Source organism: Eptesicus fuscus, chromosome 6 (assembly GCF_027574615.1).
Source record: "Eptesicus fuscus isolate TK198812 chromosome 6, DD_ASM_mEF_20220401, whole genome shotgun sequence".
Lineage (NCBI taxonomy): Eukaryota > Metazoa > Chordata > Mammalia > Chiroptera > Vespertilionidae > Eptesicus > Eptesicus fuscus.
This window is the reverse complement of record NC_072478.1, coordinates 16571429-16586542: the sequence shown is the minus strand read 5'-3', so window position 1 is coordinate 16586542 and position 15114 is coordinate 16571429. Positions and strand designations below refer to the sequence as shown.

The 15114-nt window shown below is 50.7% G+C and overlaps 1 protein-coding gene across 5 annotated transcripts; it reads right to left on the bottom strand.

Annotated features, from left to right (window-relative positions):
• Window positions 1-714: 714 nt before the first annotated feature.
• Window positions 715-15108, bottom strand: FKBP8 (FKBP prolyl isomerase 8). 5 transcript variants are annotated; one of them, XM_054717269.1, is made up of 9 exons: window positions 15068-15108; window positions 7731-8041; window positions 6013-6182; window positions 5779-5867; window positions 5332-5552; window positions 4629-4801; window positions 2447-2524; window positions 1643-1774; window positions 715-1236 (listed from the first exon to the last, which is right to left on the bottom strand). In XM_054717269.1, the coding sequence occupies exons 2-9, from the start codon at window positions 8014-8016 to the stop codon at window positions 1150-1152; spliced, it is 1236 nt and encodes a 411-aa protein (XP_054573244.1). In that variant the 5' UTR covers window positions 8017-8041; window positions 15068-15108; the 3' UTR covers window positions 715-1149. The 5 variants fall into 5 exon arrangements, with proteins under 5 accessions (XP_054573244.1, XP_008154611.1, XP_027988262.1 ...); XM_008156389.3 differs by lacking the exon at window positions 15068-15108 and adding an exon at window positions 9435-9520; XM_028132461.2 differs by lacking the exon at window positions 15068-15108 and adding an exon at window positions 9376-9518.
• Window positions 15109-15114: the final 6 nt, after the last annotated feature.

The window sequence follows — 15114 nt, the reverse complement described above, 5'->3', positions numbered from 1 at the left end:
TGCCCAAGTGATCTTGTTAGTTCTAGGCCAGCACTACCATTCATTTATTCCCCTGACCATGAACTGCTGAGAATCTGTGCTCAATGCTTGGCATCCATGCTTGCCTTTGGGGATGGATACAGTGGTTTGCACCCATCAGCTAGAGAGGAAACTGAGGCTTGGAGAAGTTAAAAGAATTAGCAACACTGCAACCATGGGCTGCACTGCTTGGTAACAAGCATTTCTCCACTTTATACTCACTACCCCAGAGCCTCCCAACAGGACCCTAGGGGCAACAGAGGAATCACCAAGCATTGGTATATTCTCCAAAAGTCTCTAAGAACTAGGTCACCCAAGAAATTGAAAGCCAGTACATCTCTTTGGAGTAGCCCCTTGACACATCCTCTACCTAGCAAGCTCACTGTAGAATCTCTAGCGATAATATTGACTATGCTGCTGCTGCCCAGACATAGGGCTGTCAGCTCACTGTACTACAGACCCCTCCATTATTGGTCTCAAAGAAGCACCCAATTAGGTCCCATCTGGGTCCCTGTTTTTAGTTAACAGAAACAAGACAGGATTGGGTAACAGGCATAAGGAGTGTGAACTCCTGGGCACTCTAGGCACATCACATCACCCGGGTAACACAGGTCTGCTGTGGCCCAAGAGGAGACCCGATCCTCCCCACTCCCACGGCTCTGGCCCAGCCCTAAGTGGCAGTGAAAGCAGGCGGAATGCAGGATGGGAGGCTTTATTTCACTTGGGGCGGTGGGGGAGCCTGGACAGAGGGCAGCAGGCTAGGCAGGAGAGGCTGGCAATTGTACAGGAACTGGATGGGGGAAGGGCTGCCCTGAGGCCTTGGGAAGGAGAAACTGAGGCAGGCCCCTGTTGAGACCTAACCCAGGGGGGAGTGGGAGGGTAGGAATTGGGTCTGGAGGAATAAGGGCCCCCTCCTTCCCGGCTGGACATGGGGCCTGGGCCCTGCCTCATTTCCTCCTGTAGGGCCTCAGTCCCTCCTGCTCACTGGGCCATGCAACCCTCAAACCTCACTGTCCCTGCCCCAGAGGAGGGGGGCTAGGCCAGAAAGGGTAGTGGACAGGGAGCCTGGGAGAGTTAGGGAGTGCGGGGTGGGGTCCACGGTGCTCAGAAGGGGTAGCGGCCACCTGGCAGTCAGTTCCTGGCAGCGATGACCACAGAGAGAGCCACGCCCCCAAGGGCAACAGCAGTTGCTCCAAACAGCCACTTCCATGGGATGGACTGTAGATAAAGGGGAGGGAGGAGGTGGCTGGAGGGCAGTCAAGACTGGTATCTTGGGCCTCAGGTACCAAAACAACCCACACAAGCCTTCCACTGCCTAAGCATGCATTTCCTGCGTCCCGGAAAACTCCTACATGTGCATCAAAACTCAAGCTAAATTTCACCTCCTCTGGGAAACTTCCCCTTCCCCTCTGGAAGAGCCATCACTCCCCACCCCAAATCCTACATGTTGTGTTCCACCTTCTGCTTTGACCCGGGTCACATGGGACTAGGGCCTGTGTCCCCAATATGGTCCAGCACAGCCCAGGTGACAAGGACATCAATGTTTGCAAGATGAAGACACTCTCTTTACACAGTCTACTCTGCCCTTCCACAAGAAGCCTCCCTGCCACCGACCCCAGCTCACCCAGGCACCCTTGCCAGGACACTTAGCAGGCAGCCGGCTGGGGTTGCCCAGCATTTTCCGGTACAGGGCGGTCTCTGTGCTCCGCTGGGCCGCGTGCTTTTTCACTAGCTTCGAGAGCTCCGCGTGGATTGTCTAGGAAAAGTGAGTGGTGGTTGGGCTAAGAGCATGTGGCAGCAGCAGCCAATGTGGCCTCCTGTGCCCTTCTGGTGCCCTGGGTCACTCTGGGATTGGGACCACTGAAACACAGGGGCTCCATCTACCCCTCTCTGGGCGTCAGCAAAGTGGGGCTGCCATCTCCATGCCTCTAGGGAGCCCGTGGACAGAGCAGAGCACAAGGTTCTGGGAGAAAAGATGGGGACGCTGGCACTGGCCAAGCTGGCAGCACCCTTGGCTCCTGGGACCCCCATGTTCAGGATGAGCCTATTAGGGGTCATGAGGATCTCAGCAAGCTGGCTGGGGCCCTTTAGCCACCTGCCCCTTCCCAGGTAGAAACACAGCAGGAAAAGCCACAGCAACAATGATAAATGGCCCGGCTGGTGTGGACCAAGAGGTCACCCACCGGTTTGATTCTTCGTCCGGGCACATGCTCAGATTGCGTGCTTGATCCCCAGTAGGGGGTGTGCAAGAGGCAGCTCATCAGTGATGTTTCTCTCTCATTGATGTTTCTATCTATCTCTACCCTTCCTCTCTCTCTAAAAATCAACAAAAAATATTTTTTTTAAAAAAGGACTAAGGGCAGATGACAGGAGGGACTTCCCAGACAAGCTATAGGGCAAGTTCCCAAAGCACCTCTGTTCTTCTCACCTTGTTGGAAGGTTCCAGCTTCAGGGCCGCCCTCAGGATGGGTATGGCCTCGCTGTACTCCCCTTGCTGGGCCAGTACCTGTGAGAGAAGCATCACTCTGGACCCATACTAGGCCATGCTTTCTTTCATGAAACCCAACCCTGCCAGGCTCCTGACCACCGTGACAAGTCCCAAATCTATCCCCAGGGGACCACTTTCCCCATGCTACGCTCCTGAACCCTGAGACTCTAAGAGCACCCCACTGAATTCAGTGTTGTCCCCCTAACCTTCTCCTTTCCTGAGTGTCTGTCTTGGTCTGTACAGGAGACCCGGTCACCCTCTTCATCTACTCCTCCCTCACCACCTTGACTGGACATTTCCAAAGTGAATGATTCAGAGCCAGCATGTAACTCAAACCAGCCAATGAAATCCAGCCTGAAATATGTTAATGCCACTGGGAAGCTGGTTGTTAAGTGGCAAGGATGCAAGCCTGCAGCTTTTGGGGGGCAAGAGGGAGCATCTTGGTTGCTCCCAAGAGAGGAGCCTGCCTGAGAGGGAAACCCACAGCAGACACAGTATTCCCACAATATTGCTAATGCCTGGATCCAACCCTGCCTGAACCCAGCCACATGGGACTTGAATGTGTCATAAATCAAGTCCTCCTTTTGCTCAAATCTGTTTGAGTGAGTTTCTGTCACCTCCAACCAGCAAATCCAAATGTGTGAGCTACATTTATAATCCATGGCCACCAAGAGGATTATAAACCCCTGAAAAATTAGAACATCATCTCCACATTTCTATGCAAAACTCTACACATAGCAAGTGCTTTAAAAAAAAATGCCACCTGGCCGAAACCGGTTTGGCTCAGTGGCTAGAGCGTCGGCCTGCGGACTCAAGGGTCCCAGGTTCGATTCCGGTCAAGGGCATGTACCTTGGTTGCGGGCACATCCCCAGTAGGGGGTGTGCAAGAGGCAGCTGATCGATGTTTCTAACTCTCTATCCCTCTCTCTTCCTCTCTGTAAAAAATCAATAAAATATATTTTTAAAAAATAATAAATAAAAAAATGCCACCTGGAGGGAGGCCCTGCTCAGGTCTCTCACAAACATGCTAGGTGACCCAGTGCTTGCTTGCACCTCAGTTTTCTCAGCTTACTGCTAAAAGGTGCTAAAAAATCTCTGTTCTTCCCCATCCAAAGTTGCTGTGAGAATGAACAGATGGAGACAAAAGCAATTACAGTAAAGTCCCTGCAGGCCAAATTCTCTCCTATGTTCCACCAGCACCTACTGTGTGCCTCGCCCTCTTTGCAGGGTTAGAGATTTAGCAGTGAGTGAGACAGATGAAATCCCCGCCTCCTAGCAGAGGAGACAGACAAGAGGTTTGACACCTCCATGTGCTGATGGCAACATGAGAAACATGAAGAAGACAGGGAGGTGTGTGTGGGGAGGGAGGGATGGGGAGGAGCAGGGAGAGCTTCCCAAAGAGGTGACATCAAAGACTTTAAGAGGGCAAGGGAAGAGCCATGGGGGTACCTGCAGTAGGAATGTCTCAGGCAGAGGGAATTACCTGTGCAAAGGCACTGGGGTAATGAGGCTGAACTGGATGGAGAGAAGCAAGAGGTGAGGTGGAAGGTACCAGCAGAAGGAAGATCAGATGGCTCAAAGCCCCAAGGGCTGCAATAAGAACTCAGCTTTTTGCCCTAGCCAGTTTGGCTCCGTGGGTAGAGCGCCGGCCTGTGGACTGAAGGGTCCCAGGTTCGATTCCAGTCAAGGGCATATGCCTGGGTTTCGGGCTCAACCCCCCAGTAGGGGGTGTGCAGGAGGCAGCCGATCAGTGATTCTCTCTCATCATTGATGTTTCTATCTCTCTCTCCCTCTCTGAAATCAATAACAATATATATTTTTAAAAAAAAAACAACAACTCAACTTTTGTTCTGAAGGAGAAGGTAGCCATGGAGGATTGTATGCAATGAGCAGTCACCACTGGGCCACAGGGAAATGTGTGGGAGCCTAAGGCTTGGGTTCACGTCTGGCCTCAGTCAATGGATTGCTGTGACTCAAGTCATACCTCTGCACCTGTCTGGGCCTTAGTTTCTCTATCTGCCCTTTTCAAATCCTGGATTCAGAACCAGTCCCGCTGGTCTGGGTTCGGGGAGCCAGCCTGCCACCCGCACCTGTGGCCTGTGGCCCACCACCCATGGCCCACCTTGCCCTTGCGGAAGAGCGCCTTGATGTTGTCAGGCTGGTGCTCAAGCACGAGGCTACAGGAACGCAGTGCGGCCCGGTAGTGGTCTAGCTTCAGCTGCGAGGCTGCCAGGTTGTTCAGACACTTCACCTTCAGCTGCAGAAGCTGCTCCTCCTCCTCAAAGGTCATGTCCACTGTGGGGGGACAGTGCTCAACCCTGGCAGCCATTACCACACCACCAGCCCCTCACAACCACCTGCCCACTGCATGACCTGGGACAAGGCGCACCCCTCTGCACCTGGTGGAAGAGGAGACTAGTTAGGGGTCCCAGTCATGCGAAGTTGCTCCTGAGGGATCTGAAGCCTCCCTGGCTTCAGTCTCCCCATCTCTGACACAGGCCAGGACTGCTCTACCCTCAGGGCAGTGCCAAGGAGTCTATAAAACGGAGCCTAAGTGAAGCAGAGGCTTAACCACGGGCATGTGGAGGGACATCATCTGCAGTCATCCATGCCCCCATGTACCAGTATATCTGCATCCTGTGACATCCCACTGATCTGGGATCTACCACATGGCTGGAGTGGACCCTAGCCTAAAGAGGTTAGGGAAAGTTGAGAATCTATCCATATTCTGGAATATTCTACAACACTCTGAGTCTCAGGTCCTCTGTGGCTTGAGGTTCCTGGCACTAGCAGACACCTTTTCAGGGGAGGTGGCGGGGGGTCACCTTTGGCGCTGGAAGTAATGGCCTTGATGGCGAGGTCATAGGAGTTGGCAGCCAGCACAAAGTCAGCCCGCTGGTAGTGAGCATTGCCGCACTCCCGCTTCCGGTTGGCCAGTGCCACACGTTCCTGCCCTGTGAGCATCTCCAGATCAGGTCCATCCACAGCTGTCTTCAGGGTCACCTCCAGGCACAGGGCCGCATGAGGGGGGATGTATGGGCTCCTGCTGGGGGATGGGGCACGGGGAGCACTCAGACCTGGCAGCCACCATGACGGCACCCCAGACACACTGGGCAAGCTTGAGAGCAGAAAAGGACTCAAGTCCTAGAGCTGGCCCTACTCATTAAAACTTAAGGAAAGTAACTCTTTCCACCCTTGAGCTATGACTTGGTGAGTCACACACCTACCTCCTCCCTACCCCAATAGGGACCCCTGCAGCAGCAGGTTCTCACCTGCCCTGGGGGCCATAGCAGTACTTGGAATCAGCAGTGACCATAGCAGTCTCCCCCACATCCATGAGTGGGACACTGAGATCCAGGGCCTGGGTGTGCAAAGGTTATGAGGGTCAGGTGGGTCCAGGTGCAGCCTGAGCCCCCCCACCTAGCCATCAATACCTCGACCTTCATTACTCCCTCCATTCCACCTCTAACCTTCCCCACCCTGCCCAGACCCCATCCCACTCCCACCTGGATGACGTCACAGTCACCCAGGGTGAACACCAGCTCTGGCTCCTCCTGCACCCGTGTGCCGTTCTCCAGTGACGTCTGCAGTTGCACTGTGACCACCTGGCCCTTGGCCGGGCGACTTGAGCCGGGTGGGCCTGGGACCAGCGTCTTCTTCCTCAGCAGCCCATTCCCTGCCAGGGACCGAGGACAAGCAGCCTGTCACTGGGTGGCTCAGATGGGCACCTGCTCTCCACGCCCCTTCCTCCCCAACCCCCACTAACTCCACCCATCCCCAGGGTGGCCCCACACCAGGGCCTAAGCTGAGCTTCGAAAGACTGCCCTGCCACTTACCAGGCAGGTGACCCCACACCTCTGGGCTTCAGTGTCCCAGTGGTTTATAATATACGACTGGTCAGGAATATACCGTAAATCTGAGTGAATCCTAGTCTAAAAGCTAGGGATAGGGAGATAGCCATTCATATTCTGGATTATTCTATGCTGTTCCAAATTTGTGTGCTGCTCCCCAACTTGTACATGCCCCAGCATCCAGCCTAAGAACCACTGATCTAGTGGATCCTGGGGAAGCCTGTATCTTGAGGTTTGGGGGTATTAATGGTGGATGTGCTGACAAGGTCACAATCAAGCACTGCCTCTCATAGAGGGAACTTTGGGCCAATCACAGCCCCTCTCAAGGCCTCGGTTTCCTTGTCTAGAAGCCTGAATTCTGACCTCAGCACGCAGCTGATTGTGAAGAGGAGCAAGGCAGCTCCTACTATCAGTAGAGAGAAGCTGCCCAGACTCTAACATAGCCAAGAAAGCTGTGTAACCTTGGGCAAGCGCCCTCACCTATCTGACCCTGTTTCCCCATCTGTAAAACATGGGAATGGTAGGAATTAAATGACAGGGCTGTTGTGAGGATCAAGTAAAATGCTGCACAGGCCTGGCACAGAACCAGTGGACAGTCAATATTACCTGGCGTTATTTTTAGTAGTAGTAACATTTTTATCAGCAGTGGGGTGACATTAGTAACAATGCTGTTTAATCAATATTAGTATCATTTTATACTATTGCTTTGGTGTCAGTATAAATGGTAGTAGTAACAATGACGTTTTACTACTATTTGTGTGGTGCTAACATTATTTAACATGTTAAATATCAGTACTAGTAGCAATACATTTCTCTAGCTTCCAGAGAAATGTTGCTGCAATGGGGTCCATGGTGGGGACATTTGTGTGGATTCCCCAAGTCCTCTCTTGAAAGACTTCTCTGAGCAATTAGAATGCTAATGAATATCGAGAACCAGACAAAGAAATGAAAAACAAATTGGGATGTTCCCCAGGCCTATGTGATCTCAGGACACATTTTCCAGGGGACAGGTACCTATCAGACAAATACCAAGAAAAGAAGCTGTGGAGGTTGGGAGCTGCTGGCGCCTGGTGTGCTGTGCTGGCTGTGTGACCCTGGACAGGTGACTCAGCCTCTCTGAGCTGGTGTGTGTGTGTGTGTGTGTGTGTGTGTGAAAGAGAGAGAGAGAGGAATAAAAGGGCTTCATAGACATGAAGCATCTCATGCAGCTGCCTGTGTCTGGCAATCACCGTGGTTACCACATTTTACTTCCAACCTACTTCATGGCAGAGGTGGGGAAATGAGGCTCAGGGTAGAAGGTTTAGGTCAAGGTTACTCCTGAACTGCTGCTGACTGGGCCCTGTGGGTCAACCCAAGCCACCCCTGCACCTTACCCAGGATGTCCAGCCACTCGTCCGGGGCTGGAGCAGGCTCGGGCTCAGGCTCCATGGCAGCCAGGAACTCTCGGGCCAGGGCCCCTGGCTGTTCAGTCTCCTCCAGTGGGGGCTGTCCCATGTCCTCTAGTGGTCGCAGCTCACTCAGGTTCTCCTCTTCTTCCTCCTCGCCCTCTGTATCTTCCACCCCATCTAGCACTTCGAAGTCCTCAAGCGGTGGAACCCCAGCAGGTGGTGGGGCAGCAGGCTCAGGGCCCATGGCAGAGGGCTCAGCACAGGATGCCATGCTGCTGGGGGGATGGGAACTGGCCCTGGTGGGGGGAATGGATGGGAATAAGAATCCCACCCAGCCACTCAAATCCTCCTGTACATCCATTCTCCACACTGAGTCATTTGCTATGTGACTCAGGGGCTCCAGGCCTCAGTTTCCTCATCTTCACAGTGGGTAGAGCAACAACCCTGGCTTGTCCAGAGGATTTAAGGACCCAAGCATCAAGCATGGGCATCAGGCTCAAACACAGTTAACTATTATTAGAGCTAAATAATATTTAATATTTATAAACACCCCAGGAAGTAGGAAACATACCCCCACATTTTGCAGAAAAGGAAATTGAGGCTCAAAGGAGCAAAGCTATTTGCCCAAGGTCACAGAGCAAGCCAACTGCAGGAGTAGGATTTGAACCTGGGGTTTTATCTGATTAAATGCCCAAAGATGCTGGGTGGTTTTCAGATGAGCAATCCCTGAGGTCTTGGGGAGACTATTTTTAGACCCCAAGTGCAGGAGAACTGAATCTTTACCAGGGCTCCCCATCTCCAGCTGCCCCTTCTCTTAGAGGGAGCTCCTGCTAACTTCCCACCACCCAGAAACCCAAGCCTTTTCCTTCCATACTCTGAACCTGAACCTCGGCCCAAACTCTTCCTGGGAGCTGTTTCTCTTCTCAGGCCTCCTGACTACCCTCCCAAAGTGGCCTTTATTAAAAAGGAGTGATGATCCTCACCGCATTCTACACCCTCTTCTTTGGGCCATCAAGGACTGTCTCCCTCCCCCAAGCCCTAAGCTCGGAGGTGGTACAGCCTGGTCATTCTAACCCACCGCATCTTCTATCCCTCCCCAACCCTCACCTGCCTGCTCCTTCCGGGCTTGGGCCCCTTTTCTGAGACCCTCCCAGCTCCTACCCCCACAATCCCCTATACCCGCACAAATCACCCTCCCCCCCACCCAACCACCGCTCCCAGTCTGGGCCAGCTAACCCCACAGCCATCCTATCGCCCCGCAAACATGCCTATGTTCCCAGACGCCCCCAGCTCCAGATCCCATAACACCCTACGCCTTCCAAACGACCCCCGCCCGGGCCTGGCCCACCGTCAGCCCCTCACCCAGGCCCCCAACGCCCCAGGCTTGTTTGACGCCACCAGGCTGAGTCCTCGACCCCCCCGAACCCCTCAAGCGCCCCTGGCTCTGCACGTCTCTGCCAGCAAAGCCCCCCTAACACTCCTCGGATCTCCTGGGCCCCGACCCCCGCTGCCCCCGCCTGGCCGCGCCCCCACGGTCACTCCGACCCCCCGCACACCCCGGTTCGCCTCCCCCGCGGCCCTTCGCCCCGCCCCTCGGCTGCAGCCCCCGCCGCGCCGGTCCCCGACTGGCCTAGGGCCCGGTCAGCGCTCCCGGCCGGCGCGGCCCTGCCAGCGCCCCGGGACACGTGCCTCCGGTTCCGGGACCCCCTCTTGGGGTCCTGCGCCCCCCTCCCCGCCCCCAGCCGCGGCCGCCGCGCCTCGGGAACTAGGCTCAGACGCCCGGCCCCGCCCACACAGCGCCCATTGGCCACCACCGCCGCCACTACAGCGCCCATTGGCCTATGCGCACGTCCATCTTGTACGCAGGCACCTCCCCCTTCCTGCTTGTTTCCGCGAGACGTTCTTAAAGGGGCAGAGGCCGCCGTGAGACCGGAGAGGGCGGGGCGGAGGCTCCGGGCTCTGAACCAGTCCCTTTGCGATTCAGCGCTTTGCAACCTGCGCGATTCTCCGCTCCGGTCTAAGCTTCGTACTGTCCTTCTGCGAAATGGGGTTAAATACCCCAATCTATGCACTCTCACCTTGGGGGCTGTTGGGAGGATAAATAATATTTCCTTTAAAGAGTTCTGCAAAAACACACCCTTAAGTCCTAGTTATGGATGTAGACCCGAGGCCCTGACGGGGAAAGACGTGCCTAAGGGTACACACAACCCCCGCTACCCTGCGTGGTCTGGTTAATCCCCAAAAGGTTGCCCGGTGCATACCAGAGTTATGTCTAGGTGAGCGACTGAGTGAGCACAGCCGCTGGGGGTAGTCCCTCCTCTCTGCACCCTCTGCCATTTAGTGATAAAGGTGTCCACTTCTCAGCGCGAAGGTGGCTGCCTCGATTAGATGGGTTTTTATGGATCTTGTTTTGAAAGGGGGAGGCACTTACTCCGCCTCGCTCTATTTTCTTTCCTTCCCAGCTTGTTCTTTTGCTTTTGACCCCCTCACCCATATTTGCTCCTTCCTAGGAGGAATTTTGCTTCTTTTGTCCCATCTCCTTTAATGATGCCTAGCCCCGTTAACAAATAAATGAGTGAGACACTGGCTTTGGAAGTAGGTGACACTGGAGGAGGTAACTGGCTTTGGGTGGTAACTAACATGTTAGATCAGAGCTTGGAAGTCACCTCATACAGAAAACCCTACCAGATTTCCCCAAAGCAAGGCCAGGTGCCCGGATTGGCTGTTCTAGCATGCTGAACCTCCACTTCATAACTGACTTCTGTCTGTGCCATCACTTGGCCTTCCTTCTGCTTCACCCACTAAACTGGAAGACCCCCAAAGTCTGGAAAGGACCTGTAGTTTCTCATTATCTTAGCCCTGAGGCCTATACTGTGCATGACACAAAAGGTGGGGAAAATAATTGTGGGAGGAAGGAAGCAGGCTGGCCAGCCAGAAGTGGGAGGGTAGCAGGGATATGTGAGAAACTGTCTGGAAAGACTATCAAATAAACACAGGGCCAGTCCCAGCCCTGTCCATTTCTGTGCCTCAGTGTTTTTATCTGTAAAGCAGAATCATCCTTCCAGCCCCACCTCTGTCACAGGGACTGGTGGAACTGTAGTAAATAATACTAATACATGAATAACTAAAATAAACAAATATAACCTAATAACACCAACTATTATAACAATAATAATGGCTGACACTCAGGTATCACAGGTATAGGCAAACATTCTACATGTATTTAATCCTCGTATTAGCCTTATGAGAGAAATACTGGTACTCTGATATTTGGAATCCACGTCATTGGCTGCAGAGTTGCAATCTTCGTATCTTCCTGGTGAAAGGAACTTGTGATTGTTGTGATGTGCCCTTGTTAACTCCATGCTCCTTGCCTTAAGAGTGGATTTTTTCTGATATTAATAGTGCACACCTGTTCCTTCTTGGTTAATGTTTTAAAGGCTCCATCCTTTTCTACCCCTTATCTTCCATCTTTTTGTATCCTTATGTTGTACATGTCTCTCTTGAAAGCAGTATAGAACCAGTTTTTGTTTTTTTGTTGTGTGTTTTTTTAATATATATTTTATTGATTTTTTACAGAGAGGAAGGGAGAGGCATAGAGAGTTAGAAACATCGATGAGAGAGAAACATGGATCAGCTGCCTCTTACACACCTCCTACTGGGGATGTGCCCGCAAGCAAGGTACATGCCCATGACCGGAATCAAACCTGGGACCTTTCAGTCCACAGGCCGACGCTCTATCCACTGAGCCAAACCAGTTAGGGCGAGTTTTTGTTTTTTGATCCATTCTGCCCACCTTTGTCTTTTAACTGGGGCATCTGATCTCTTTAAATTTTTTAAAAATATTTTTATTGATTTTTTACAGAGGAAGGGAGAGGGATAGAGAGTTAGAAACATGGATGAGAGAGAAACATCAATCAGCTGCCTCCTGCACACTCCCTACTGGGGATGTGCCCGAAACCAAGGTACATGCCCTTGACCAGAATCGAACCTGGAACCCTTCAGTCTGCAGGCCAACGCTCTATCCACTGAGCCAAATAAATCGGTTAGGGCTGATCTCTTTAAATTTAACAGTGATAGACATATTTGGACTTAATCTGCCTTCTAATGTGTTTCTTCTCTGGCATACCTTCTTTTTTAAAAAAATATATTTTATTGATTTTTTACAGAGAGGAAGACAGAGAGTTAGAAACATCGATGAGAGAAATATCAATCATCTGCCTCCTGCACACCCCCTACACTGGGGATGTGCCCACAACCAAAGTACATGCCCTTGACTGGAATCGAACCTGGGACCCTTCAATCCGCAGGCCGACGGTCTTTCCACTGAGCCGAACCGGTCAGGGCTCTGGCATACTTTCTTTATGCTCCTTTTCTCTCTTGCCTTCTTTAGAATTGGATGCTTGTAGCTTGGAAAGACTCTTATTATCCTCATTCTACAGATGGGCAAACCAAGGCACAGAGAAGGTAATTACCCTTTTCAAGGTTACTAATGAAGGGCACAATGGGCCAGGTCTCTTCCTCCACTGACCTTCTATTCCAGCCAGGGAGCTAGATACTGCACAAGCAATAATGTAGATAAGTATCTAATTTCAGCTGTGATGAGTGCTACATAGAAAACTGAAAAAATGTGGCAGAGAAAGGCTTCTAGTCCTCAGACTTAGACCTTCCCATCACCAATGTCCCCATCACTGAGATGGCTGAGTGTTTCGTTCCCTTCCCATCTTCTCCCTCAAACACACAAAGGAGAAAAATATTTTTCTTGTATCCACTCCACTGAGCACAAAACATTTGGGACTGGCCAAGTCCCTTTTGGTGTCAATGTACAGCCCCACTCCCTTCCAGGACCCTCATAAATGTTTCCTGGCCTTTAACAGAGCCCAAGAGACCCATTGAAAAGCTTGATTTATCCAGCCTGGGTCTCTTCTGCTGCAGCCTGCACACAGAGCCATGGTTTCACTTTTCCCAGCAGCCCCCAACCTGGACTCCTCCCAGCACTGGCTGCTGTCTGCATCACTGAGCTCCACAGTTTTTACAAAGATCAAGTCCTGTGTGCTTTCCCACTATGCTACCTTTACTCCTGTGATTCCCTCAGTCCTGAATGAATGTCAGCAACTAGAAAACTCCTAATCCTACCTCAAAATCCCATCCAGATATACTTGCTCCCTTGTACCCAAAAATGCACCCCACTCTTCAGGTTCCTCCAGCTTTGAGTCTCTCCTTCCTCTAGCCCAGGACTGTGGCATCTGGGGCTGGGAATGTTTGTGTCAGACTCTGTCTCCCTTTGCCCTCCAGGGCTAGGCAGGGACTGGATGAAGTATTCTCTGGATCCCCAGAATATGGGCCACATCGAGAGGGGGTGGTTAGAGGGTTTAAAACTGTTTGTTAAACTAAATATGTAAGAATCTTTGTCCTCATTAACTTTTCAGTGAATAGAGGCAGCAGTGTGTGTGTGTGTGTGTGGGGGGGTAATAATACAGTTTACCAAGGGCTTACAGTGGGCCAAGCCTGTTGTAAGGAACTTACATGCATGATTTCATAAAGTTAAGCCACTTGCACAAGGCCATCCAACTAGGATATGACAGAATTGGAAATTAGACTCAGATATGTCCAATTGCAGGGCTCTTAAAGAGTCTTCTCGGCCAAGGGCACATGCCTGGGTTGCAGGCTCGGTCCCCAGTAGGGGGCGTGCAGAAGGCAGTCAATCAATGATTCTCTTCATTGATGTTTCTATCTCTTCCTCTTCCTTCTTATCTAAAATCAATAAAATGTATATATAAAAAAGAGTCTTCTATGTGCCCAAGGGTATGTGTGTACCTCCCAAGCTTTCAACAACCTTCAGAAACAGATGCTGTGATCATCCAGGCTCCCAGTTAACAAACTGAGAACCAGAAACATTATAATGTAGCATGCACATATCGTAAGACCTCAACTAATGATAATGAATTGTTAGCATTTATTGAGCAATTACTATTTGCCCCATTTTGCTCATGATTTTCAGTATACTAGTATACACAAAGGGACAAATATAGTAGTAAATGTAGATGTGTGTATGCATGGATTAGTAGACATACAAATCTAATTCTGACAGCTGAGAGAGTCTCTAAGCAGTGAGCACACCCAGTACTCAGAGCTTGGTTTTTAAATACCAGTCTATTAAAAAAAATTAACCAGGCTCCTTGGAGAAATGGCTGATTCCAACGATATTCCAAAACAAGCAAGGGAAAAGTCAGAAAATGCTCAGAGAAAGATGGAGATATATTAAAAGGACATAGGAGCTAACTTAAAGGAGCAGCAAAATAAATAATATAGAAATTAATTATAACATACAGAATAAAAAGTATTCATTAGTTCATAGTGGTATAAATATGTGACTAAACACATAATTGGAGAATGGACAGCTCTTGTTTAAATAGAATTACAATTAAAAACATATACACACAATCACCATTACACAAATATCACAGTAATAATTGTTGATGGAAAGAGCCATGGATAGACGCTAAAACTAGTGGGTGAAAAATGTTTTTTTTTTTTAATGTCAAAACACACACACACACACACACACACACACAGAAAACCTAGGGTCACCCTAGCTGGTTTGGCTCAGTGGATAGAGCGTCAGTCTAGGGACTGAAGGGTCCCGGTTAGATTTCCGTCAAGGGCACAAGCCCGGGTTGCGGGTTGCGGGCTCGATCCCCAGCAGGGGGCGTGCAGGAAGCAGCCGATCAATGATTCTCTCACATTATTGGTGTTTCTATCTTTCTCTTTCCCTTCCTCTCTGAAATCAATAAAAAATATATTTAAAAACCTATGGTCTTCGCATGGTCTCTCCCCATAAGATACTTATTAATTGCAAAGGCTAAAATAGTAACTTGATTGAGAAACTGGCAAGACACTGCCAAAAGCAAGTCATCCATCAGTCAACATCGCGTGCCTCCTAATATGATGCATTGAGGACACAACATCGCTTCTATGAGATTCCTGCCTAAACTCCTTAATTTCAGTCTAATCCTGAGGAAACACTGGATAAACCCATATTGGTAAGTATTCTACAAAAGCAGTAGTCTCCAAAAGTGTCAAGGTCATAAAAGATTAAGAAAGACTGAGGAACTGTCACAGAGTGGAGTCTAAAAAGACGTAACTAAATGGGATCCTGCACCAGAAAAAAAAGTCAGCAAAAAGCAGAGCAGGGATTTTTGAACCCAGATGAGTCCGATTTCAAGCCTGGAAAGCAGGACACTTGAGTCTGGGTCAACCACAGGCCACTCGAGCCTTGTATGACATTGGGGAACTGCCTGCCGCTCTCAGACCTGTCTTACCAGCTATAAAATCGGGTGTCTTTCAGCCTCGTCCACCCCCTTCCGCT